General features: G+C 40.6%; 2 protein-coding genes across 4 annotated transcripts in view; one reads left to right on the top strand and one right to left on the bottom strand.

The window, feature by feature from the left end:
* The window catches only part of KCNIP1 (potassium voltage-gated channel interacting protein 1), a 204,308-nt gene that overhangs the window by 163,700 nt on the left and 14,427 nt on the right, over nucleotides 1-26,181 (bottom strand). The window lies entirely within an intron of this gene.
* Nucleotides 18,640-23,756, top strand: KCNMB1 (potassium calcium-activated channel subfamily M regulatory beta subunit 1). The gene is made up of 4 exons (XM_015876316.3): nucleotides 18,640-18,730; nucleotides 21,393-21,565; nucleotides 22,604-22,799; nucleotides 23,426-23,756. Exons 2-4 carry the CDS (start codon nucleotides 21,429-21,431, stop codon nucleotides 23,693-23,695), a joined length of 603 nt encoding a protein of 200 aa, XP_015731802.1. The 5' UTR covers nucleotides 18,640-18,730; nucleotides 21,393-21,428; the 3' UTR covers nucleotides 23,696-23,756.

The raw sequence follows: 26,181 nt of genomic DNA, 5'->3' as shown, positions 1-26,181 counted from the left end.
ATACATAATGAAAACACAATCTACTGCCCTAGCCCACAGGAGGGTACAATTTGTTTCTGAGATGAAGTTAGCTTGCTAATAACAGCTGGCAGCAAGTGCTGTTGCTGTCATAACGATAGCGCTTTCTTATTTTATGTCTCTATTCTCTACAACAATCGAGGTGCCTCGTCATGAGCTAATGCTGCCATCCAATAAAACATTAAAAGAGGCATTAAGTACAGCACCGTGCCAAAAACTACTGCAACTACAAACACAAGTGTCTAAATGACCCTGCTTAGTATGGAGCATAGTAAAGAAAATGTTCTTGCTGAGGATGCCTTACTGAACACTGGGGTCAATAGGGCCAGGGGCAGATCCTTAACATGCAGAGACTGAGTTTCCATCCTGCCAGTCTAAACAGCTAGGGGCTGCTTTAGTCCTAAGCACTGCTGTACATCATGTTTGCCCCCCTACAGTCCCTGTAAGCTCTGAAGGAACAGGTGGAGCAGCAGCCTTCCTACCACTGTGCTGCGCACTCGGCACAAATGAAGAAGCTCTTTAATATCGTGGCTGTGAAGTATCATTAGGATACTGTGTGCTCTTAAAATGCACAAATGAAAGAACAGAAGTAGGGGGATAACAATTTGTCCTCTGTAATCCTCAGAGATGTAAATAATTGTCACAAAAGCAGCTTCAGCTGAGGACACAGGAAAGAGATGTTCATGGAGAAAAAAAAGGGGGGGATCCATTGGCAAGGCTGAGCTGCAGCTCTGAATGATTCCAAGCTAAAGCAGCTACACAGGCCTCAAGTAAAGTAACAGTTCAGGCAAGCTGGACAGTAAGCAGAAAAGGGGGAAAATGTGTCTTTGTTTACTCATTGTAGCCCTCTCTATTGATAAGTTACCTTGTAAATTAAATGAATAGTAAGAATGCAGCGGATAACAACCACTCCAACAGCCCAGCCAGAGCCTCAGCTTCCCCATGGAGATCTGCAGCCAGCACCAAATGCTGCAGCCTCAGCACTTCGCTTTTCCCATAACAAATATTGAAACTTAATATTCAAACTCCCCAGCATGCAAGAATGAACACATTATTTTCACAGATTAATAATTACCATTTTCTTTCTGCACTGATACATCATTATAAGCTTCAGAAATACTCTATAGGGGGAGAATTTCCCCAAAGCTGTATTAAATATAAAATTCATTAATTGCAGCAGAACACCCTTTGTATTACAGACTGCACTTGGCTACAGTTCACTGTTGGACTCATGTTAAGATGCTTTCTTTCCTGAGAAGAGTTTCTTTAGAGGATGAGTTAAAAGACACCACTCCAAAATGAACCATTTGTAAGGGCCGGGTGTAAATAAAAGTAAGTAATCATTACATGCTTAGAGATGCTTACTAAAAGGTGTAGTTATTTTATAAACATGAAAATTGTTTCTACAAGATTTCTGATAACGCCCTGACATTTCCATCTCCCTGTCCCCAGAGCTGCATCCCTCTCCAGAGGGGTTATCAGGAAAGCAACTTCAAGAGTTAAAACTGCAAGCTTCTACGCTGTGTGTGTGCTAAGAGGATATCAACCATATGGTACCTTGCAAGTATTTTCCATAAAAAAGAGAATGAATAATTTTCACGAGCTTAAAATGTGTTTATCTCAAAGTGATACAACATATACTGATAGCATTCTAAAAGATATGTGCCTCTCAGATATTTATGCATCTAAATCATTGTTTATAATTAAGAGTATAAACGTTTGTGATGTTTGACTACAGAGACCATGTGTTGGTTTAAATGATAAGGCTGCTGATTTAGGAGCTGGCTTTATCCCAAGAAAAGAGAGGGAACATCTCAGGTATCCTTGTTATAATAGGGTACAGTTCCTAAGGAATGGTGTCAGTGAATTTTGAGAAAATCCCTATAGAACAGACCCCACTGATCTGATCTCTACTAAAGCCTATAGATTGCTATTAAAGAATACTCCTCTTGGGAGGGTGGGACACACTGCTTAAAAATACAGATTGTCAGCAGAAATCAAGGTCGGCGCTGAGGGAGATCTCACCCAGACAAACTGACAGTAAGAAGCACTGCTGCCAGTCTCCAAAGCAGACTTAGTATTTGGGAGTTGAGGCAGTGCTGCTGCAGGAGAGACATGGCCTTCCTTCAGTTCTGTGCAGGACCTTCCCCCTTTCAGCATAGGGTAAGTAAGGTGCACATCAAACAGTGCTACAGCAAGGCTAACAACGAGTTCCTACTGTGGCTTCACTGCTCCATCAGCAGTGAAGGTGAAGAACCAAGTGCTGAGCAGCAGCTCCTGCACAGCTGTCCTGCTTTACTTAGGTTTCACAGCTCTCCCTGTGAAAATACTATGGAAAGGCAGCAGTAACATGGCTGCTAAGTGTTTAAAAGTGATCATTTAACTTAAATTTGCAGTAAACTATAATTACAGTTGCTTGGAAAGCAAAGCAAGCCGCTGCTGTCTTCTGGACTGAGTTTCTACGTGCAACAGCATAAGGCTCATACACTCACCTCCATCCCAGTCTAGATTCCAGTCTGCCCCAACACAGGCTTAGTTCTTCACATAAAAGCATGTTTAGTGAGTAAGGATGCAAAAAGAACTCAGCCTACCAACTCCCTGTCTGAAAAACTTCCACTTCTGGCTCTTGTAGGAAGCAGGAGAGTTTAGATGTACCCAAAAGTATATCCCCCTGCACATGGATCTCTTCACCCTAAATACATGTTGTTAAATTCCTGCAATATTGAATATCAACCCCTTTCCAAACGCTTCCTTTTATCACTGTCATTTATTCTGTGCGTGTCCACAGTAAAACTCTTTGTTCAGAAACAAAGGGACATTTCTTCATTTAAAAGGAGCGTTTCCCAGCATTGTCTTTGGCAAGCAAAACGCAAAAAAAAATTATATGTTTATTTCAGCCTAAAATGATTCCTCATTTGCCAACAATGGTGCACAGCTGTGAAACCCAACAGCCCTTCATGGACCTGCTTGTGACATCTCCAAAATCATCATAGAGTTGGGACCCAAACCAGAAACGCATCCCAAAATCATCCCAGTGAGCAACAATGGCAGCAATTATTTTGTTTACTTAAGCACTGTCCCTACAGGACTATTCTGAAATGTAGGTAACCTGCAGGCTTACAATATCCTCTTCCATCATTCAGAGTCGTACATTCATCAGAAACAGATAACAGGATACAAGGAGGATGGAAATTGTGCCTAAGATCACTTCAGCAGTGCTCAGAGAGACTCTTCAGTTGGAGAAGATCCCTGATTGAGAAGATGGAGCTTGACTTGCCTCCCCCTCTTTAACTGCAATTTTCCCTGCAGTTTCCTTCCAAGCCATTCATCTCCCAAACTGTTTTCTCTTGAGATTAAAGATCAGCTACTTCTGTCAGGAATTCAGATGCAATAAAGCCCCAGAACCAGAACCTGCTTCTATCTTGCTTGTGGCAGAGGTGCAGAACGTAACTGCAGTGCAAGAAGGGGGAAAAATGCTCAGCCCTGCACACCACAGAGTCCAGGCTTTAACCTATACCAGTAAATAGACTTCTGATAAGAAGCCTTATCACCTCAGGTTAAAGCAACTCCAGAAGAGAATTTACATCAGCAAGTATGGGAGAATCACTATTAATAAATATGACTCTTTTCAGCTCTTACTCCCTAATCTCCAGGGCAGCAGGATCCCATCTGCTAGACCTGGCAATACTGTTAGTCTGAAAAAAATAAAGAAGTACCAATGGCCATTTGGAAGAATACAAAGTGCAAAAGAAGTGCTGGTGTATGCAGAACTGATTCTATGTAACATCTGGCTCATAGCTTAACATGAGGTCTGTGGCTGAACAATACTGCAGTTTATTGCTCTGTGCGAAGCCTAATATAAATCTCTTTGGAAAAGGCAACTATTAATTAGTCCTAATGAGAATAGAATTTGCTTTCAGCAGGCTTACTTTATTGAAAACAGTGGAAACAATTGAGCTGAATAACAAAACACGCTGCAATTAGAAGCTGAATGTCCACTGGCCCTAGAGCAACATGCACAGCTGATTGCTAATGACATGATCTACATCTCCCACACTTAATCTTAACCATAATGAAGAGATGTACGTTATGTATCCTTTCAGACATGAACCTCAGGTATTTTTATTTCTTGGTACCACTTATGCACCAAATGCTGTCTGGAATCTGCAGCAGCAGATCTGGGAAGCAGTCAGGACACCTCTGATGCTCTGAAAAATCTGAAGCATTTCCACATGCTGAACTCAGTGCTGCACGTGGAAGGATATTTGTTTATACAGATGAGTCCGTCCAATGGCCATGGAATGTTAATGGACTACACTGTACAACCATACTACTGTGACAGTAACCTGTAACCCCAGGATCTGCCTTTCTTCCAAGCAGTTAATGCTCCACATATATACACTATGATTTGTTATCCTCACTAATCTCCTCTAAACTATTTCTGCACAAATCTACCCAATGTGATAAGATATTTGATATAGATTTCTTCAAAGTTTCATCATACCTTTACCACCTTTGTAGTCATTCTCCTTCCCCAACTTCAGCGGCTCAAAACACAAAAGCAGAAAAACATTTGTTCAAACCACAGTTTTTCAACCTGATCATCTTCGGCTGAGATGATTGAGCTTTAATAAGGACCATTCAAAAGCAAAGTCATCTCAGGATTCTTATCCCTGGAATAAGGGATAAGCTTATTTTGCTCCAGAGTGTTATATCCCATATTTCCAATTGAAGTTAATCTATTGATAAGCTTTCTTGCTATCTTTTAACTTTAGAGCATGACCACACAGAGCTGACCACAACAGCAATTTATATTCTTTTTCCAAACACCTTCACATAGCAGAACTATTCCAATGCTTGCTTGCTGAACCTTGGTTATTTGCGGTACTCTGTGCCCTTGGGGAATACTTTAAGAACTACAGTCAATTTAACTTCTACTTGCAATCAATATTAAGATTTTAAATAGCTTCCCGTTTTACCAAAGTGACCTCATGTAATCCAAAAATGGAACCAGAATGGAACAAAAATGTAATCAGGACTTAACAAAGATAAAAGGCTGTCAGCAGCTGGACAGGCACACTTCAGTGAATAAAAGAAATGTTCCAAGTCAGAAAACAAGAGACACTGAACAATGTTAGAGTATAAATTTCCTCATCACCAATGAACCAATCATTCTTTACTCCTTTCTATTCAGAAATAGGTGAAGCATGTAGTTAGTAGCAGCCAAAAGCACAAAGAAACCGGCCAAGCCCCAGGTTTGCTTACAAAGGTCCCAGACACAGCCCAGCCCTGGAGAGCCCCAAACCCCCCAGTACAAAAGTTAGAAGGACAGATCTTGCACTCACCCTAAATGACTGACTAAAATCATTTCCAGTTTTCTACAATACACACACTATTATAAATTAAGGTTATTTGCATTTTCTTATTTATTTTATAAATGCTTTATGACTTACAATACGCATAGAATCAAGCTACTGAAAACGTGAACCCTACTTTCAAGCATGGCTTTGCCATGGCATTAATGGATCCTTTATAGCATAACAGCAGCAAAGTAAGAAGTCCTGCAGGCTTAAAGATCTTGAAAACTCAAGACAGTCCCTAAGGAGAAGTATTAGCGCGTGAAATTAAACTACATATAGAAATGTTCCACTTGAAATATTTAAGCATGACTTTCTTTATTTGTGGCAATGCCATTTCTTCAAATTTGCAGTAAAATAAATAACAAAAGGCATTAAAATAGCTTGATGGGGATGACTGACACCTCCCATACACACCCAGACTGAAATTCAGTTCTCAATATCAGACTCCTAGAAGAAGGAAAACAACATCTAGAAAAGTATTCTCTTCCAACCTGGGAGAGCAAAGACTGTCTGTGCACTTTGAAGCCTAAGAGTAACTTCCTCATACATAACTTTGATGTGTGTTGAAAAGTACATAGTAGCTCTGTAAGTGTATAGTCTCTTTCCTCTTTTTCAACCCAGAAGCCAATGGTTTTCCTACCAGGTTTGACTGTGCAGAACTACCAACTGTTAGAAATGATGCTCCAAATCCGGTAAGTCAGGCACGAGGTCTGAGCTCAATATGCAAACCTGCAGCTTCTGACTTCCAGCCCCACATCCTCACACCTCTCACTATTGCAGTCACATCTCAATGTCTCAATACATCTCCATAAAGCAAAGCCACAGAAGTCATTGTCACCATCCTCCCCACTTGCAGGCTTTTCTACACAACTTTTAATGCATGCAAAACTGCACCTTCAATTACATTTGCTATTCAACAACTACTCAGTTAAACATCAAGTATGAAGTCAATTTATAGAGCAGAATGCTCCTGATGCTTTGAGTCCAGCCAACGTACCTTCAGTGTAGGTAGAAGCAGCACAATCTGAGCCTGAGGGGGAAAAAAAGCTTATATTGTAAAGCTTATTTTCCTATTTGTTTGCACTCTCTCGAATCTAAGCAGCAACATTTCCTAGCTCCTTAAATTTTCCCTCCTGTTCAGGCTTAGTTTCCTTACCAGTTGCCATGTGCAGTACTATGCCATCATGTCAAGGGTTTGCTTGAGCTACTCAAAATGAAAACAGTGATTTAGTTTTACATAGAAAAAAATCAACATACAAGTCGGTCACAATCAGGATGTCATTCATCCTCTCCAACTTTGATTCAAAATATCTTTTATTCATCAGACCGGCTATTACTGCATCTATATTTGAGCAGAAACAAAATGTTTTAAGGCCACTGAACACAGAGATGTAAGTGAATTTAGGCTACCCCACGCTGATGTAATACTAAAATCTGAAAGGTTCATTTTCAGAGCACAGACTTTTTTGTTATTTTAAAGAAGGTTAAACATAATGGTACACACCAGGAAGATTAAAATTAAGTTATAACTGAGTAAATATTTATGAGAATATTTACAAAGCTTTCTCCTTGACAATTAGGCACGTCAGAGCTTCAGAGCAATGTGCACTTCATTAAGGCAGATGGGCTGAAATGGTCTGATCTTTGTTCCATCTCCTCCCCCAGCTCTACAGCTTACACACCTGGATGGTGCCAGGGCTGCTATGACTGCCACCATCATTCCTACCAACCAAAGTACCACAATGCCAGGCCTTATAAACTGTGGAAATACATCTTCCAGTTACGGCTACCTGGCCTCTCATGTTATGCTGAGCTTCTAATCCTGAACAGCATTACAACACTGAAACCGCACAAAAATTGCACCGCAGTCAATACATTCAGCTGCACATAGATTATATCAAGAGCATGTCTGGATTTTCTTATCTAATTAATTTTCAGAAATATTTCAATTTATTTTTTTCTGCAACACGAGGGAGAAATGCATGCAGAAATTAAAGCCAGATTCTAAAAGTAATTATTTTGTTAATAAAACAGGCGGTTGTGTTTTCTTCAGCAAGAACTGGTATGAAAACAGAAAAACAATGAGAATAATGCTGCTGTTGTCTATGACTTATGAAGGTACACATATAATAAATTTAATTACTTTCATTTCTAATAAGAGCACATACTGCAATATTGCTTGAGATAATGACATCCTCCACATGTATGGAATCTGAATTTGATCCTGCTGGATGTACCTGAATAAGAAAATAACTACAACCAATGGAAGCGCACTTGGACATTCATAATGCATAAAAGGATGCTAATATTAGCAAAAGAAGTAATAAAAACAACTTTTTAATATTATTATATTTGTGAAGAATTGTCTTTGCTTGGAAAGAGTTTGGGGGAACTCTCAAGTTCGCTCATAATCCTCCAATATCATATGAGTGCAGCTGGAAAAGATAGTCATTCTTTACTGATTATGACACACAGGTTGTCTTCCTTTAATAAAGACCCAGTGTTATTACCTTCAGTTCTCTAAACCAGTGGCTGGGTTTCTCAAATGAAGCGTAATGGAATATGACACTTCCCCTGAACACTGAGTGCAGTCAGCACAGGTTCCCTGTCCTGCTGCAGCCTACACAGTGTGCTCCTCCTGCTGAACTCCCTTATCCCTGCTGATATCACTACTCTTCCTTTCTAACAACTCATTTGCAGACTTTCTCTCCTGCTGCTTTAAAATGATAGAAATGACAGAGAAAATGAGGCATGTTTTCCCATACACAGAGATGCTGACAAATATACCTCAATGCAAAGTGATCTATTTTTGCCTCTTCTGATCCTCAACAGATCAGCTATTCTTAGAAATAAGATGCCAATGTAATTAGACTCATGATGGAAATGATGGCTGTTTTTGAGTAAAACAGGTTAGAATAACAGCAATTAAAACGGTGTGAAGCAAGTTGTACAGTGCTCAAACTCAAGGAAAAAAGAAAAGCCTAAACATGACTTCAAACAACTCTATTATAGAAGGAGGTGCTGCAAACTCCACTCAAAGAATAGTCTCGTTCCAGATATTAAAAGCTGTAAATTATGTGGTTTCAGGACATCTGTGAGCTACATCCCGAGTACCAGAAAGCGTGCAGGTTTTTGTTCCTTCTGATGGAGTTACCTGAAATGCCCTGTCAGTGAGGCTGTAGATGCCCAAGATCCAAGAGGGCAAATTTTGCACCTCATTCCTGCTCAAACGATCTGGTGTTTTCACAGAACGACTTGTTATATCCTTAGTTATATCCATACTGAGTAAAAACTGATGCATACAAGCTCAAATAGTATGGATTAAAGAAACAAGAACTTCAGATGAATGTTACATAGAGCAGCCTGCTTAGGGAGGCTCAGTCTCAAAATGATGTGACAACATAACACCCCCCATGTGGAAACAAGAGCAATGTATCACAGAAATCAAGAATAAATAGAATAAACTAATGTGAGATCTACTAAGTGCAGCAGATGCTTACACATCTGAGCCTGCTTTTATGTCATTGGTGTCCATTAGAAGGAGGCACTGTGCTCTTAGAGCAAGATGTGTTACTGGAAAACATAATTCCCAGCAGTGCAAAGGAATGTTTGCTGATGGAAACAGACAAAAAGGATGGGGAAAAAAAAGACAAGAAAACAGGAGAGAGGGGTGGAGGGAGAAAACAATGTGAATAGAAATGATGCCAAGTCCTCTCTCCATATTCTTATAGAAAACAGCTGCAGGAATATAAAATAACTGATTAATATTAAACTTGCAATTTTCACGAGAAAGCTTTTTGACCTTAACTGACAGGCAAATTCATCTTCCTAATAATAAAAAGGCACACATAATTTCCTGAAAATTGCTGAAATTTGAAGATAGCTTCCTCAAATTAGCATAAGTTAATGACCATAAATAATTTAATAACAACAGATTACAGACCCAATCTTTGCAGACTCCATCTTGCATTCAAAGACCAAAGACCTCTAAAACCAGTTTAAGGTAAAGAACTACTTCAGAAGTGTTTTTTTTTCCTGCACATCTGAAGTGAGCAGTGGCAGAGAACATAAAAATTCTATACATGCCCATCTGCCGCAATTCAGCAGCGATGCTTTGCACCAGGGCTAATAACTGATGCACAACAAATAGGTTGAAAACATGATGATGAGACAACCTCCCCCATTCTGTGAAGCTGTTTCACAGTGCCTGATCCATCCTACTGGCTCTTAGCAAGAACCCTCATCTCCGTGACCACATGAAAAGCTTCTGCTGACCCCAGCCTGCGTGGGCAGCGCTCTTGGTATCCATAGTTGAGGTCAGTAAGCCAGAAGGAAAGCTGCCCTCTCAACAAAAATGAAAACACTGGACTCTCTGATCATCTCTATCAGAAGCTGACTTAACAAGCCCACAGGAATCCTTCACCTCTGGTAAATTCCTTCTTCCAGCAAAGGAGCAGAGCTGCTGATCCCAGGCAGCAAGACAAACATTGGCCCACATAACTGGCATGACAACAAACTTTAAAGAGCCCATAACAAAGTCAAGTGACTGTGACAGTGATTTATAATCCTAGTGGCATGTACTCATTTAGTAGCCCAGGTAATAAGGGGGGAAATCCATTTCAGGTTCTTCCTTTCCATATGTTACCTCATTTCTGAGGGACGCAGATGATAGTGCAACATAGGATGGCTTGGCTGCACTCACACAAATACCCTAATTCCCAAAATACAAAAGGCTCTGCGCTGCTCTAAATACAAAATACCAGATATCAGCAGGTATCCTAGTCTTCCTGTACTTAACCATCAGTCTCTGTATGCTTTCCTTATATGTTATGCTCAAAACTGGCTTCTCTTTTGCAACTAATGATACCTGGCTGGAGCTGTTTGTATCCAGCCATTACGGTGACTGCACTTCTGGAAGGACTTTCCACAGTACAGAGCAGGCAGCTTGCCTAACCACTGAAATGTTTAACAAGAGAAGCCAAAATCTAAAGGATACACGAATCTATACAATGCCTGGACTCACACTGTGACCCATCTTCTTCATTCCTAATAAATACAACAGACCAAATACATCCTATAAAGTTTAGCTCTACAGCACAGCAGAAGCAGACAAGGATCAGGTACGTACATGTGCTAAGCTCTGAAGCAGATGGAGTGATGGATGAAAAAGAAGTTCTTAATCTACCTCTTTGCATTATACTGGGTAAAAATCAAAGAGCATCCATTTCCAAAAGCTGTTCACAGGCTTAGAGATAAGCAAGGCTCAGTGAGGGGTATGAGCTGAACGTGTACTTATGGAAACGTCAGCTTTCCACATTGTCTTCTGACAGATTTTGGTTCCTGTTACTAATCTTCCTATCCAGATGTCATCCCCACAGAGTCACAATTACTGCGTTCCACAGCAGTCTCAGGCATGAGAAAAGAAGTATGACTATGTACTGTTCCTCATTTCTTCTGATCTTCCTTATCATCCTCTCCTTACCTCCTTAACAGAACTCTTCTCTCATAATCTGTCTTCCACTGGTCTTACTGTTTCTAGGCAGAAAAGACAGTGGCCTTAATAACATAACAGAAAAACACTTGCATCAAAAAGATTCTTCGGCCATTTTAATTTTCATGTAGCAACATTTCTCAGCCGTTAAATTCAGCATAGCACATGCATCATGAGGGGAAAGAGAGACCAAAATGTGGATGCCAGTAGAAGAAACCACTTCCCACCACCTGAACCCTCCTGTCATCAGGAAGATGATGAGGATGAAACAGTACCAACCTTTGGCTTATTCTATTATGGAAGCGATCTTTCAGTTCTCAGGTCATGGGTATTCACTTTGGCTACTCTCACTGGGGAATAATCATCACTCTTTCCTTCACCTCTATCTCCCAATTAAAAATTAAAAACCACCACCACAAACTACTGCCCTTTAGAACTGCAGCAAAATAAAAGCAGTTCAAAGACAGCAGTAGTGCCGTGTTACTAAGTTCTGAAGATCATGAACTATATTGAGAAAAAAAAAAAACAAAAAAGCAAACAGGTTTTTGACCATAAATAAAAACAGCAATAGGAAATGCAGTAACAAAAGGCAGAATCATGACTCCTGAGATGGTAAGCAGTGTGAGAAGGGCTCTGCTGGAAGGACTCTGAAGACTGACTTCAGCCTTAGAAACAAGTCCAACAGGCTCAGTGTGAACTTGGAGACATCCAGAAGGTCACGGTGTCAAAAGCAATGGAGAAAACTACAGGAAGCCCAAATACCTGGCACAAAGCACACCACATGTTTTACTCTAGTATGTCTGGCATACACCTCTCTATAGACACACATGAGCCTAATATCATTGAACCTAAAGCTGAAGTAGTCAACCTCACAAAGTCTGCCTGCCAACACTTTGAAGGAGTCTTAGTCATTACACGCAAGAAGAAAAATAGTAGGAATTAGAAAACACTCCTCCTTCAGAGCACTTGCTGAGGGAACCTCAATATTGGCTCAGCACCCCTACTCTAAATAGGACATAAAGAAACTGGAAGGGGCTATCACGCATCTTGTGGTAGCATAATGCAGGCAAACAAGTCAGTATGTTAGAGCAGATGGATATTTCATCATCATTGTGTCTTGGCATGCACAGCCTTCTCATCCCTGCATCATCTTGTCTCTCTAATACCAATCCAAGGAGGACAGCTGGAGTCCAAACATTTAAAAGTTTGGGTCTATTTGCTTTTTGGCCCACAAAAGAAAGCTGCAGTGTATCATATGAGAAACTGATGCCATTTTCTTATTTTGGGTATCAAAATGGTCTCATCAGGCAAATGACACATGACTCATAAGCACACAATGTGGCTATAAGTCGTAATTGGCATCTTATCCTATTTTCAATCTTTTATGGATCATTTTTATGTCTTGACCATGGCTCTAAAATCCAATAACAACTTTACAGACCCTACAAAAACCCTGATAGAAGTCTCTTGCCTGTTCCCAAGGATAAACACATGCCAGCTTGTGGAGATTTTGAAGAGGTTTTAGCAATGAAACTCTTAGTTATCTCCAAAATATTTTACTGGGGAAAAAAAAAACGCAGCACCAGATTGTTTTTGAAGGGTCAGAACTCCACTTTGATAATGACAGTAAGATTCCAACAATAGGTCTGCATAGGCTGTCAGCACAGTGCCTGATGCCACGAAAATCCCATCTTGTCGAGTCCAAAGTGGACAACATTTTGGTTTTCAGCGTTCCTTCACCTTTACATGTTAACGCTTAAAAACAATTTAGTTATTTTTAGAGACATCACTGCCCATAAACACAAACAGAACTGCTGACTTAAGGGCTGGTTCAAAGCTTGCTATAGGGCACCCATATTTCACAAACCATTCCCCAAAAGCACTGCAATTTTTCATAACTGATCCCATACATTTAAGGTTCAGGAAACAATTTTTTCCCTTTAGCCTGAAATTAACTTGGAAGTTGAATAAGAAAACAGACAGAAAGAACCTGAGGGAGATAAAATAATTTCTCTTAGAACAAAGAAATCGAAGGGGAGTGCAGAAGTGCTGAGCAAGTACAATGAGAGATAACCACTATTAAACACTGTCACTGTTTGTGCCCTAAAGAAGTGAGTCACAGAATTTTATCAAGGTTTCCAAATCTTGCAAGGCGCTTCAGAAGTTACCAATAACACGCATGGCACTGTTAATGAAGCTCACTAATGAAAAGCTGAGGTTTGTAAGCTCAGCACAATTTCCATCTAAAATGAGACCAGCGCATGCTTAACTTGAAATCCTCTATTTTCTTAAGTCATCATAAAACAAACTGCTGACAAACAATCAATAATACAGTTTGGAGGCCAAACTTTGGTGTGGGTTCATTCACTGAGACCAAGTAGAAAATCTTCCTTAACTGAAGCCCAGGCAGCCCAGCATTTCTCATGCAGAGACCAAATTAGTGGCCACAGCTACCAATAGCTCATTTAACTTTTTAACCACAGTGAAAACTGCTCCATAAGCCTGCAATGTATCTGCAGTTTGCATCCCGGGGCAATGTTACTTTGAAATGGATTAAAGTTCCTCAGGTAAAGGAGAAGCTAAAAGTAATTGTGTTACCTTCATGGAAATTGCACAGTAAAGTACATAAAGTGCCTACAGATTGGGACTGGATTCCAAAAGAAAATTCAACTGCTTCAGGGAACTCAGGATCCACAGCATTCTTTTTGATGACAACCTCCTTTACAGCAACCTTCCACCAGAACAGAATAATGTTAAGGAAAAGATTTCCTTATATAAATCTGGCAATAGAAAAAAATATAATAATTGAACTTCTCCCTTTAGAATGAGTGTGGTGTAGAAACAAAGGGCATTTCCTATTACATTTTCCTGTATTTTTCCTTGTTTAAATCCCTGCCTTTAAGCAGTGTAATTCTTAGAAAAGAAGTAAAACGGCTCTTTCCATCACTGTATTTTCTTCTCTTTTTTGGTATAATTTGCTTCTCATTCTGGAGAGAGCATAACTCACTGCAGCACGGATGTGACATACAGTGCTGGGTGTTTGGGGAGTGTAAGAAGCAGAAGGTAAATGCCTCTCTTCTCAGTCTCCCATTCCCACTACAGGAGAGCAATGAACTGGTGACAGCAGCATCCACATACAGGCATAGGGACAGGAGGGAGGCTGCACCATGCACACAATGCTCAGAATGACAGAGCTTCCAGCAAAGGGAACAGCAAATGGGCAACAAGATGCTCTTCAAACTGGGACTTCAACAAGCACCTCAAGTGATCTGAGTCAACTGCTCAGATTTGAAGTGTTATTTGATAGGCAACAACAAAATGGTAGACCGTTTAAATATGGTACATGCCTTGTGCACAGGTTATCAATATGCAGGCTCCCCAAAACACAGCAAGCCAGGCTTGTGTAACCAGACTGTCTGACATCTGGAATTTAAGCAGCAAGTGAAATCAAGTAGATCATGCTACAGTTACTTAACTTGCAGCAGTTGTTTCTGAACGGCCCATGCAGTAGGTTTAACACACACAGAGCCTTTAGGGCTGCACAAAGCCGTTCTGCTGACTGGGTTTTGCTGGACAGAGATATCAGATGTCTGTTTATGCTCAACAAGTGAAAAGAAAAAACCTTAACGATGCTTTGATCTCTTCTGTTGCACGGTACTACATGATTTTATTCATCTGCTTAAATACAGCATTCTCACAGGCCAACGACACCTCAGACTATCACATCTCAGTATCTTATTCTGATAAAGGGTCTTCGCATTCCTTCTCTTTTCTGCTTGCATTTTTGTCAGCTCCGTGAACTAACCAATACATGGAGAAAAACAATTTTCCTTTCATCAGCCCAACTACATATTGAGTTATACTCAGCTAATATACTGAGTGCCTTCCATTAAGGAATTACATTTCATTAGTGTATTCGGCCTTAGGATAGTCAGACTGGATACATCATTGCCATTTTATAGCCGAGGAGTTGAAAGCCCTTCTTTAAGATACAGTGCAAGAACTGAACAGAAGAGATTATAGAAAGTTGCCCGTTTTACTGCAGTAAGCATCTTCTCAAGCTTTCATATCCAGAGATAGTAGTGGAAGAGTTTGAGAACTTGGAAGAGAAATGCAGTCTCACCACTGATTTAGGAAAGATACAACACTCCCAGAGATACCCATCAGGGTAGAGCTGCCTCCCACTTGGTCACTCATCCTGAGCACACAACCAGAACACAGTGAAACTGGACGTCAAACACACAATTCAGAACTCCTGCTTAGATAACTATGTGTGACGTGTGAGTCCTCCTGTGAAAATGGGGAGTTATCATCGAGTTTGACAACCATTTTTGTGTATTTAGTTATTTAACAAGAAACAGCCAAGTTCCTGAACTTGGCCTGTGCCTGGTTTAGACATGCCAATTCTTAGGACATTTTGCCTCTTCTCACTTGCATCATTTTCAAGTGTGACTGTTCCTTGTTCAAGAGCCACAGTTTCTCTTTATGATGCCCATTAAAAATGACAATGTACTACATTACAAATATGTTTCAATTAAGAAGGGGGAAGCTAATAACTTTGCAGTGCTTTCTGAAGATCCAAACAACTGTTCTCATTTCACAGCTCACTGATTCTTTAGAAGCAACAGAAAGTCCTGGAAATAAAATGGCATTACTTATTAAACTCGCTCTGCCTTACAGCCATCACATTTTTCTTATGCTCCAACATGAAAACAACCCATACGGATGATTTGCTCTGAAGAATAAAATGAGCAGTTCTGACCACCTAACAGACTCTTTTTTTTCCCTTTTTAACTCTTGAGCTGCTCTTTATTTTAAAGCCAAAATGGAGCTCACAGTTTGCAATCTTGCATCACTTATGCTTGTATACAGGCCCCGTTTGCACGCTAAGCCTATGCCAGCCAGGAGGATCTAATTGCTGTATTTGACCACCTCCCATGTGACAGGTCAACTGCAAACATAAAATGAGATTAATTCATGCAACGTGACAGCAACAAACTAAGTGTGGAGTCATGACAGACCCTCTTGAGCTTCCTCAAAACTTCAGAGTGACAGCAAAGTCAGCCCAGTTCCCTCACAGGGGCAACCTCTACACTCATACACAGCCATGATGACTGACCCCCATCAGATACAAAGAGGTGGCACAAATCGTTCTACAATAAAGTGCACTAAGATCTGAGTACTCACTGCAGAGTGGTACAGCAAGGAGAAGCCAGCAGCTATTTTCTCCTCCACTGCTGCAGTGTTTATAGCCCCGTCATACTTCTATTTACAACACACAGCTACAATCCTTGTAGGCTAACATTTACAGTTTGTCTCTCTGAGCTGTTAACTCCTCTTTTCTCTCACGTTTTTCCTTCTGCTTGCAGAAAAACAAATTCCACAGAAATATTTATCTTAAAACTTTGCCTGATATCTTCTTGCTATGTAGCCTGATAGTCTTAGATGCAAATGCTTCACTAACTTCCAGCCAGTATTTTCAGGTTCATGTCTTACAGGAAAATGACCCTCAAATTTTGTTTATTTTGGCCTCAGCCAAAGGCCTTTATACACTGAAATAAAGGAAGTGGGAAGCAAGACATTGACCAAAGGGGACTGTAAAATGAAGGGGGATCAACTTTTTACTAGGGCAGACAGTGACAGGACAAAGGGGAATGGTTTTAAACTCAAGGAGGGAAGGGTCACATTGCACATCATCTTCACAGTGAGGGTGGTGAGGTGCTGGAACAGCTGCACAGAGAGGCTGTGGATGCTCCATCCCTGGAGATGTTCAAGGCCTGGTTGGATGGGTCTCTGGGCAGCCTAGTTTAGCTTAGATATGATGGTTGGTGGCCCTACCTGTGGCAGAGGGGCTGGAGCTTCATGATCCTTACCAAGCCAAGTCATTCTGTGATTCTACGACACAAAACTTGTTCAGATTCAAAACAGTGTTTGCAATTCAGGAAAGCCTGTCCCTGACATGGTTTCACTTCTCTTTTTCTTCCTCAAATTATAGTCAGGAACTGAATATTAAAACCACACACCAAACCAAGCTTGAGAAGGCCTCTTTCTCTCTCTTGAATTTTTTGTTTTTTTTTAAATCTCTGTTAGAAAGCAGCATTTGCAGAAGGCTCCTAGACCAGCAAGGTCTGCAGCACACAGTCCCAGCTGCCATAACCAGCCCCATTCTGTTCTGCCACTCTTACTCACAGGGCTGCACCTTTCTGGCAGCATTCCCCTCTTTGGGTGAGCCAAGAAAAACCTTGCACTGCCAGTAACATAGCATGGAAAGAAGCAACAGAAGTACTGCCCCAGCAGCAGATCTGCAGCTGGTCCTGTGCTCCAAATGCTAGCTGTAGGTAACAGCACAGCAGCTGCCTTTAGTGCTCACACATTGTTATTTTGGGTTAACTTTCAGGGATTCAGTGGCCACCTGGACCTGCATGTTTGCAGTGCAGGAGTGAAAATGAAACAAAAGGTGATGTGTGGTGCCAGATGTGGTGCATGGCTTCTCTCTGTTCAAAACACCACTGTACCCTCTACCAAGCCAAAGCACTAACGCCACCTCATTCAGTGCACTAAAGCACCTCCAAAATTTACTGTTTTGTCTGTGACATGCTCAGGTTGTGCATTCATCGTGCAGTGCAACTCCTGCATGCACCAGCAAGCAGATCTGCTGTCACACAGTGTGGATTAGTCTGAATTAAGGACAGCAGTCAGGAAACCGCCACTCACAGCCTCGTGAATTCAGATAGTGGCATTACCTTGTTTCCTGCCTCAATTCCTGAGCCACTCAACCCAAAAATCTATCCTAAAATTCCCCATTAGAAGCACGACTCCTTGAGCCTGAACGTGCATCTTGGATACTTCAAAGCTGGCTTTCGAAGTATTCAGCAATGATAAATAAAGCAGCCCAACAGCCCAGTTCACACTGTAGCTGGGAATAACTTCTGTTCCAAAGCTTCCTCCAAACTTCAAATGTCATTGTCTGAAAAAATCTGAAAGATTTTGCTACATCACTTCTTAAATATTAAAAAAACGACTAAGATCATCAATCTTTCCAATCTAGATGACAGAAGCAGCCTTCATGTTAGGTAACTGCCAGAACCTTAAATCTAAATCCAAGTCAGCTTTGTGCGCTCTCTTCTGCACCAGCAATAACAGAAAAGGTACAATGAGTAGAGAATCATCTAATCTTCAGACAGCTTAAACTCTCTGAACTACCTAGCTTCAAATCTACTACAAGCAAGCCTGAATGACCAGCTCAAGGTGAAACAACTAATTATTATTATAATCATTATAAACACAAGTTCCCCACAGAACTATTGCCTTTCTGTGTCTGAAGGAAAGGAACACTGGTAACAGCATGTCACTCCCAGAACTTTTCTTTCTTAGAAGAAAAATCCCTCACAAACATTGAATATTTATAACACATCCAAGTCCACAGTACTTCCAAAAACCTTATCCAAAGGACCTGACAGATTTCTAAACCAAAAAGCTGTATGAAAGCAGTAGGAGAGTAGCTTAAGACAAATCCACGGGGATGTGATAAAGTGGTCATAGTGTACGAGAACAGTCAGTCCCTTCAGCTGTAGTCAGTCTCAGTATTGTGGTTTCCTGGTTTCAGCAATTAATCTGAAAAAGGACGGCACTCTTTCATACCTTACCATTTATGGTTACAGAAAGCTTCTCAATAGGGGAGCTAAGTTATGAGTTCGGCCACAGTAAAGCAAACCCAGATAAGTACTGGAAAGAAAAATAAATAAATCTCCTCCAACTCTAAGCTCCGCTGCCTCACATTGGGCAGAAAGGTGTTACACCGAGTCTGTCACATAACAGGAGTTGTTCTTCCACCAGCGAAGGCAGCATTTCATCAGAAACAGTAAGTATAATTTTAAGCAATTTCTGTTTTCCCTTGCAAGCAGACCATAGCTTCGCTTTCTGGCAAATTAGAGCTCTTGGAAGCAACTGTCTTTCTAAACCTCCAGGAAACCCACTGAACTTTTCTGTAGCACGTGGGCAAGCTGTAACTCTATGCTAATAATTATGGAGAATTATCAGACTAAAAATACAATGGTTGTTATTTCCACAAAAACCAGAATCTTCAGCTCTCATAGGATCTTTGGTCTTTGGAGTTTTATGTCTCTGGGCGCTCAGCACTCTGTAGTATTCCTTCAGGGACTGTGCTTGATCTATCCCCAGGGAAGTTAGAGATGAGCCGCACTTGAACTCTATCAGGCTTCTTTGGAAACCTTTGGAAACTACCGTTAAGCTGAATAACTTTGTACAGTCCTGTACTACAGAGAAACCCAAAGCAGCAGTCCACAGAGAATTCAGAACTGCTATGCTGATCAAAGGGCTTTTTTTGTTTAAGAACTACTAAGTATAAAACCCAACATTCACAGAATCTTAGACTCCAGTTTTGAATAAAAAACCTAACTTGATTCACATTAGTATCAAAGTAGCTGAACAGACCTTAAGTAAATTGGTATGATGTATTCTGTAAAAAGGATCCACTTGTATAGTGCTATGCAGTTTTAATACTGAACCTTCAGGACTACAGCAGAGCATTGCAGAATCTGCTTTTCCATGCAAATTTACACTGAGATGCAGCATCAGTCTATTCTGCCAGGTGCACCATGTTTGCAGTCCTACGCGTGCAGAATACACTGAAAGTAATGGGCTCTTATATTACAATGAACAAGACTGGTGCTCTCTGGCCCCAGCATCAGTGGGGAAAACAGACCTGTTGCCAGCCGTACAATGTTTATAAATGCTAAGAAAGGAAATGGGATGAGGGGAGGGAAGGAGGAACCAAGTGAAAGAGTGAGTGCAGGTCTAAGTTCAGGGATGTAAGTGGGGGACGGGGGGACAAGGATGGGAGTGGAGCAAAGGAAGAAGAATCTATGGCACTGAAAATGCTCACAGGAACAAATAAGCAAATGTCAGTGATGAGATTAATTCTACCACAAGACACTAGCATATAGATAAGGCGCACAGCTCTGCCTCAGCAGAATAACCAGTACAGAACTTACATTTACAGGACTCAAACTTTAAACTCCCTTCTGGCTCCCACACCAAGAGATGCTACAGACACCCCCTGCATACTGCTGTTCCTGAGCTCAGAGCAGCCTGGCACAGTCTAAGGCAGAGGCCCTCTACCAGCTTACACATCTCACAGCACTGGGAACTCCTCAAGAGATGGGAGAGGAGGCAGGGGCTTCCCACTGAGTATCAGGCACATCTGTTAGTCAGAGCAGGGGACTGTGTTCCAAACCTGAGCAGATGGTATCCTTAGGATTATCACCAGCAGCTGTCAATGCAGTGATTATGCATTGAAACTGCACAGCTAATGTACTGTATAATTTAACTAGACTGAGGGAAAAATATATCACGAAGAAGGAACATTATGAAAAGATTTGAAGCTTGTATTTCCCTAATAATTATGGAGGCACCCTGCAATCTTCAGTGCAGAAGACACATTTAGATTTGCTCTTGAAGGACAGACTAAAATCCCCATTATATACTCCAAACATCTTCCAATCCAAATATGCTCAGAGACTTCCTGGGCCAATCGAGTCCTCAGCAGAGTTTCATTTTTCAGAAACTTAATGACTTTGTCAGAGGAAACACTTAACGAGCTCTTTCAACATTCCTCCTAACATGCATTGGTGGGGCTAGAAGATGGAAGAACTTTTCAATCTGAAATATTAATCTTTTGAGCACTGCTGAAACTCCAAATGAAGTTTTTCTATATATACACATAAAGGAGTCTTAACAACAACAACAACAAAAAAGCCACAACCAAAAACAACTGAGCTTACAGCACAACATAAGAATACCTATATAACAAAGAGGTAAAATATCCTACAGAGTTAGTCTGACAGTTTAAAGCAATAAGGAAGAAAAAAGGTTAATGGTACATCAGCCTGACATGCAAGTGGACCAGTGGGGTAATTAAGGGTCTTATTCCTCCTTTGGTTGATAGCCTTATATTTCTTATTACCCATGTAAAGATGGGGTGGATGATCCCACAATTTCCCAGTGTAACTGGGACAGCTATGTAAATACTGTAGCTCAAGTAAAACTTGGAGAGTAACAGTGCTAGAGACAGAGACACTGAGGGTACCAATTTTTCCACTCATTCAGTTTCCCACAGAACTGATTAAAGATTAATCATTCTTACTGCACGTAAGAATTGCTAACAAGGCAGCTCCTCTCCAGTTATATATGGAAAAAGGACTCTTACTTCAGGAGGATTTTCCCTTCATGCAGTCTTTACCAATAGACAACACAGAGCACCTCTTACTTCAGACAAAAAGTAACATCAAATAGACCAAATTAAGGCTAAAGACTATCAAGCTGTTCAAACTCCCTCAGATCATAAAGACAGTTTCCAACCCCCACCCCCAGGCTTCCCTCCCTGCTTTCTTCACGCATCACTTTATTAAGCAGTACATGGTTTTTGCAACAAGATATTCCAGAAATCATTCAACTGCAACACGGATAGCTAATTCTAATCATGACTGTCTCTCACAAAACAGGATCGGAGAGATTCCAGACCTCCTAACACCTGAATCATGTTGGCAAAAAAGCTGGTGACTGCGCAGAAGAGAGGAGAGACAAGGGCCCTGTGTCTGGGACTGGGGATGGTCGCATGCTCCATGATGATGTACTTCTTTATTGGGATTACAATTGTGCCATTCTACACTAAAAGGTAGTAGAACATTTGATTATGAATACAAGGCTGTTTCTTTGTTGCCATCTTCGAACACAATTATTAAGACAGAGTCAAAATATATGTTAGTACACTGAATAATGAGTAAGTATTGCATTCTTAAAGAGCTCATAAGAATGGAAGATAAAAGAGCAAGAAAAGAGTGAGCCACTAAGTGAGGCATTTACAGGTAAGCACACGAAAGAGGGCTGTGGCCATCCTCAGGGCTAGAACCAGAGCAGGCCAAAACATTTACTGCAGAAACTGTATAAAATAAAAAACCATTCATGCTTAACAAATCTTGAAAATGGAAAGTTAAGTCTTCAGTAAATATAGGAACAACAAAAAAGCGGTAGAGGCTTATTAGAGAAGTAACAGTAAATTTGTTCAGTCAGTCAGACGTATCTCGCCTCCAGGATCAACCATCATGAGAAACAGCTTCAGGAATCCAATCTACCACAACAAATGCTGCAGAATATATTGAATGCCAATAAGGTTACAATTACTCACATTTTTATTTCATTTTCCAAGTTCTGCCTCTACATACAAAATCAATTTGCAAAAAACCAAGGTGTATGAAACCCAAGAATGCCCTGGCACTTTAGCACTCATTTTTCCATGATCGAGTATTTTGACAGAAGTACATCCACTATTTCATTCTTTGTAGCAGCACCTTCATGCTCAGAAATCTCAAGGCTTCCATATGGGTATGTATCAGTGTTGTTTTTCATACTGCAAAAACGGAACAGCCAGAATTCAACACTACCTTACGACAACATCATAGCTGACAACATTCCATAACGGACTGAGAAAAGCTGTTTAAAGCCGATCTCTGAGATTTGAGATACATTAGCAAAGGGTATGTTAAAAAATTAGTTCCTTAAGAGTGGGAGGAGGGGCAGAACTCACTCCATTGGTGATGAGCAGCCCTGAGCTAACCCACCACTGGCACCCTGAGATGTACCTCCAATGCATACCACCTCATAACTGATGCCACAAAAACAATTAAAAGCAATACCACTTGTTTTGGTTTTGCAGTGTTTGGACAACAGAAACCATATGTAAGGTCCTCAAAGCCAACATCAAGGACAAAGCCCACTGCACAAACAGCGAAGGCTCAGAGGATGAAGATATTTTTCACTACCCTTGTCTACAGGTGTGGGTTAATCTGACAGCCTCAGGACAAGAGGTCATGTTGTATCACACTGAAGATACCCTGGAAAGAAATCCAAAGGTATTTGGAGCATATTCCATTCTCTCTCTGCTGCTATCCAACACCTCTGATTCAAAGGGAGCAGTAAGAGCAGGGGACACAGCTTTGCAGCCAGGCAACAGAGCTCAAGTAAGAGTTGTTCAGCTCTTACACACTGATGCCCATGCTTAGACCAAGGAACGCTTAAAATGTTTCAGAAGATACAAGGGGTTTTTAATATATTTTTTTAAACCTTACATTAAACATTAAGTTAATACTTACTAAGCAGTTGTACCAACTGCTCATGAATATTTAACATATATGAATATTTAAACATACACAAGTCTCTGAGTTAAAGACAAATGGTACCACGATATAAAAGAGACAGTCCCAATAGCTGGAGTTTCATTCTGAGCATGTCATTGGTTTCTAGCAACATTACTCCAACCTGTAAGTCTGCAAATTTGGGGCATACATGGGGCAGCAGAAAGCAGGGAAACAGGGCAAGCATCTCATGGACAAAGGCAGACCAAGCCAGTCTCAAGATGCCAGTCAAACCACAGCAGCTCCTGTCAGCACTAGCATGTTTGTTTTACTCAGTGCAAACTTACTACAAATCTTGCATTAGAGCATCTGTTATAACAAGTCATTTCAATTTCTCCTTCCAGTGCTCATATGTCCCCGGCAACTCCGAGAACTCCAAAGAAGTGAAAGCACGAATAGAAACGATTGCAAACAATTTTAAAAAATATCAGACTTTCCCATGCTACTACGACCCAGGAGGAATGCAGACCAACGTCATTTTAAGCAGACTTTATCCCCCTAAAGGCCTCCTCTTCACTTTCCTTTGGCCCACACTCATGTTTACCGGTGGATGTCTGATTATCGTCCTGGTAAAGATCAGCCAGTATTTTTCTGTTCTTTCTGCTCGGCAGTAGGAAGTAAATATCTTGCAAAGACTGTTGCTACATAATAAAGTGCCTTTGTTCTGTCTTGGCATTTTGTGACTTTTCAATACACCAGGAGTCAGTGTAAAGGCAAGGCTTCCTAGGCAAACTGGATGGTGCTCATAGCAGATGCATGCCTAACAAAGATGTTTTTACCTTGACAATATGTTTCTAGCATCAAGACTCCTAGTAACATTCTGAGGCACAACTAACCCAAGTTCATGCATCATTGACTGTGGACTGCTTTATGAACCACTCAGAAGTCAGCATTCACAAGAAAATTTTAGGGCACAGACAGAAATCTAAATTCATGGAACTGTAGCTGTTAAAAATTAATGTGATACAATTCTCAGTTGTAATAAATATATATACACACACATAAAGGCTGATATGTTAAACCTTTATAGGCATTTTCCAGTATTACTAATGGAATAGCAACAGAGTTTGCTTTTCATTGCCATCAGAAAATTGAAATCAGACCAGAGTAGTAAAAATTAGTTATTAACATCAGCAATGCTCATTTAAGATGTAGAATCTTGATGGTTATCACAAACACCTACAGGGAAGAAGCGAGAGAAGTGGAAGGGTTGTAGGAACATCTATTGCAAGTGGAAAAAATACTTCCACAAGAAGAACAGCATTTACATCTTCATACAGCACTTTGGTAAGACGCACCTGAAGCAGAGTGTGTATAGTTCTGATCTTTCTCATTCAGGAAAGTGGAAGTGCGGCTGACACAGGTAGGGAGATTTGGATGACCAAAAGTAATTGTTGATGAGATGGGAAGGGATGAGAGCCTGACTTTTTGGTTTATTCAAAGCTAAGGCAAGAGTACAGTAACTGCTTAAAAATATACAGCTGTCTAAACAGGGATATACCTGCTGAAGAGAAGAACCAGGTATTAAAGAACTTAAAAGCTTTAAAACAGCCGTGTTACAAGTAAAAATCATAGCCTACTATTTCTGAGATTCTTCCCACACAGGTTGCTCTCTGGGCTGGCTATCACCATGTCTCAGTATGTAAAAGCCCATCTGCAGAGATCTCTCCTCAGCTCAAATCCTGTCTGTCTTCTTCTCCATGCGAACTTTATTATGGTTCAATTATAGAATTCCATCAACAAGAAATATGAACACAGCTGAATAGACAAAAATAACAGCAGGGCGTATGTAATTCTTCACAGGGCAAAGAAGAAAAGCATTAGCTTGATGAACCATAGTTTAAGTTAACACGCTATTTTTAAAAGCGTCTATGCAACTTGAATGTCCTTTAAAAATTTCATATTCACCCTTTTGTTTCTGGAGATGATCATAATGTCACACACATTGGGACACAAGGTAAAACAGCAACTAGGCAGGAAAGTCCTGCTTCAAAATACAAGGAGATGCAGGGACACCAGACTGTCTACAGATGAGTCAAAACAGGAGGCATGTATTTTAATTCATTAATAAAGTGCAGACACATACATTTGTGCATATTTTTAACAGTGCTATAACAATTTACTTAGCCTGTCATATATTTGTATATTTATACACAGACACACAAGTTTAATTCTTGTTCTCTGGGACTAACAACCATCATCCTTTAAAGCCAAAGGAAGCAAAGGTTTTCATACCAAAAACACCAGCAATTTCCATAAGGAATATTATAGTTAAAAATACAATGCCAAAAAACCAAGCTTTTCAATTACTCTTGGTGGACTGTCGGATCTAAGACAAATAAAAGGAGTGTAAACTCAAGTGAATGCTTCCCTACACCTCAAGAAGACAGTTCACATTTCTTTATGGTCAGGAAGAAGCATTGCCTATTGTTTGACACTTGCCCAAAGAATCCCATGCAAGCAAATTAGACTGGAAGAATCAAGTCATCCTGGCAGAAATGAGTTCACAGATGTATACTGTTGTGCCATTGTCTTCATACACAGACTGTTCTCAGCTTCCCAATATTGTAGTAGTGTACATACAGGCAGATTACTGAACCTTCCACCAGAGATGAGGAAAGAAAGACTCTGATGTGAGCCATGTATGTGAGTGACCCAAGGCAGTGTCTCTGCATGCAGCTTTATGGGGTACCAGCTTAAGAAAAGCCATCCCTCTCTCCCACAGCTCTCACAGTCCCCACTTATTAGTAAAACCCTGACAATTAAGGAGTTCTTTCTAGGATATCTGATGCCCAGCTGTTTTGGAACAAGATTAACAACATGCTTGTTCCATTAGTTCGCAATCTGAAAATCAGCACTCCTTAGGTGCCCAGAATTGACCTATAAGGAAATGCAGCAAATCATCCATCTAGCTGATGTTCAAATGCTCTCATACAGTGTCGAGACCCTGTATATTACACAACCTTAAAATACAAAGACTTGATGCAAAGATAGTATTGAAAAAAGAGACAAACTGATGACTCCCATGTCAATTCTGCAGCTGGAAGAAACGAAATTATTTACAGGGGACCAGCAGCACCAGTGCACTGTTCTGTGTATT

This window comes from Coturnix japonica, chromosome 18, assembly GCF_054131305.1.
Source record: "Coturnix japonica strain WE chromosome 18, WE-NBRP24, whole genome shotgun sequence".
NCBI lineage: Eukaryota > Metazoa > Chordata > Aves > Galliformes > Phasianidae > Coturnix > Coturnix japonica.
The sequence above is the reverse complement of the archived record's forward strand: the minus strand, read 5'-3'. Positions and strand labels throughout refer to the sequence as shown.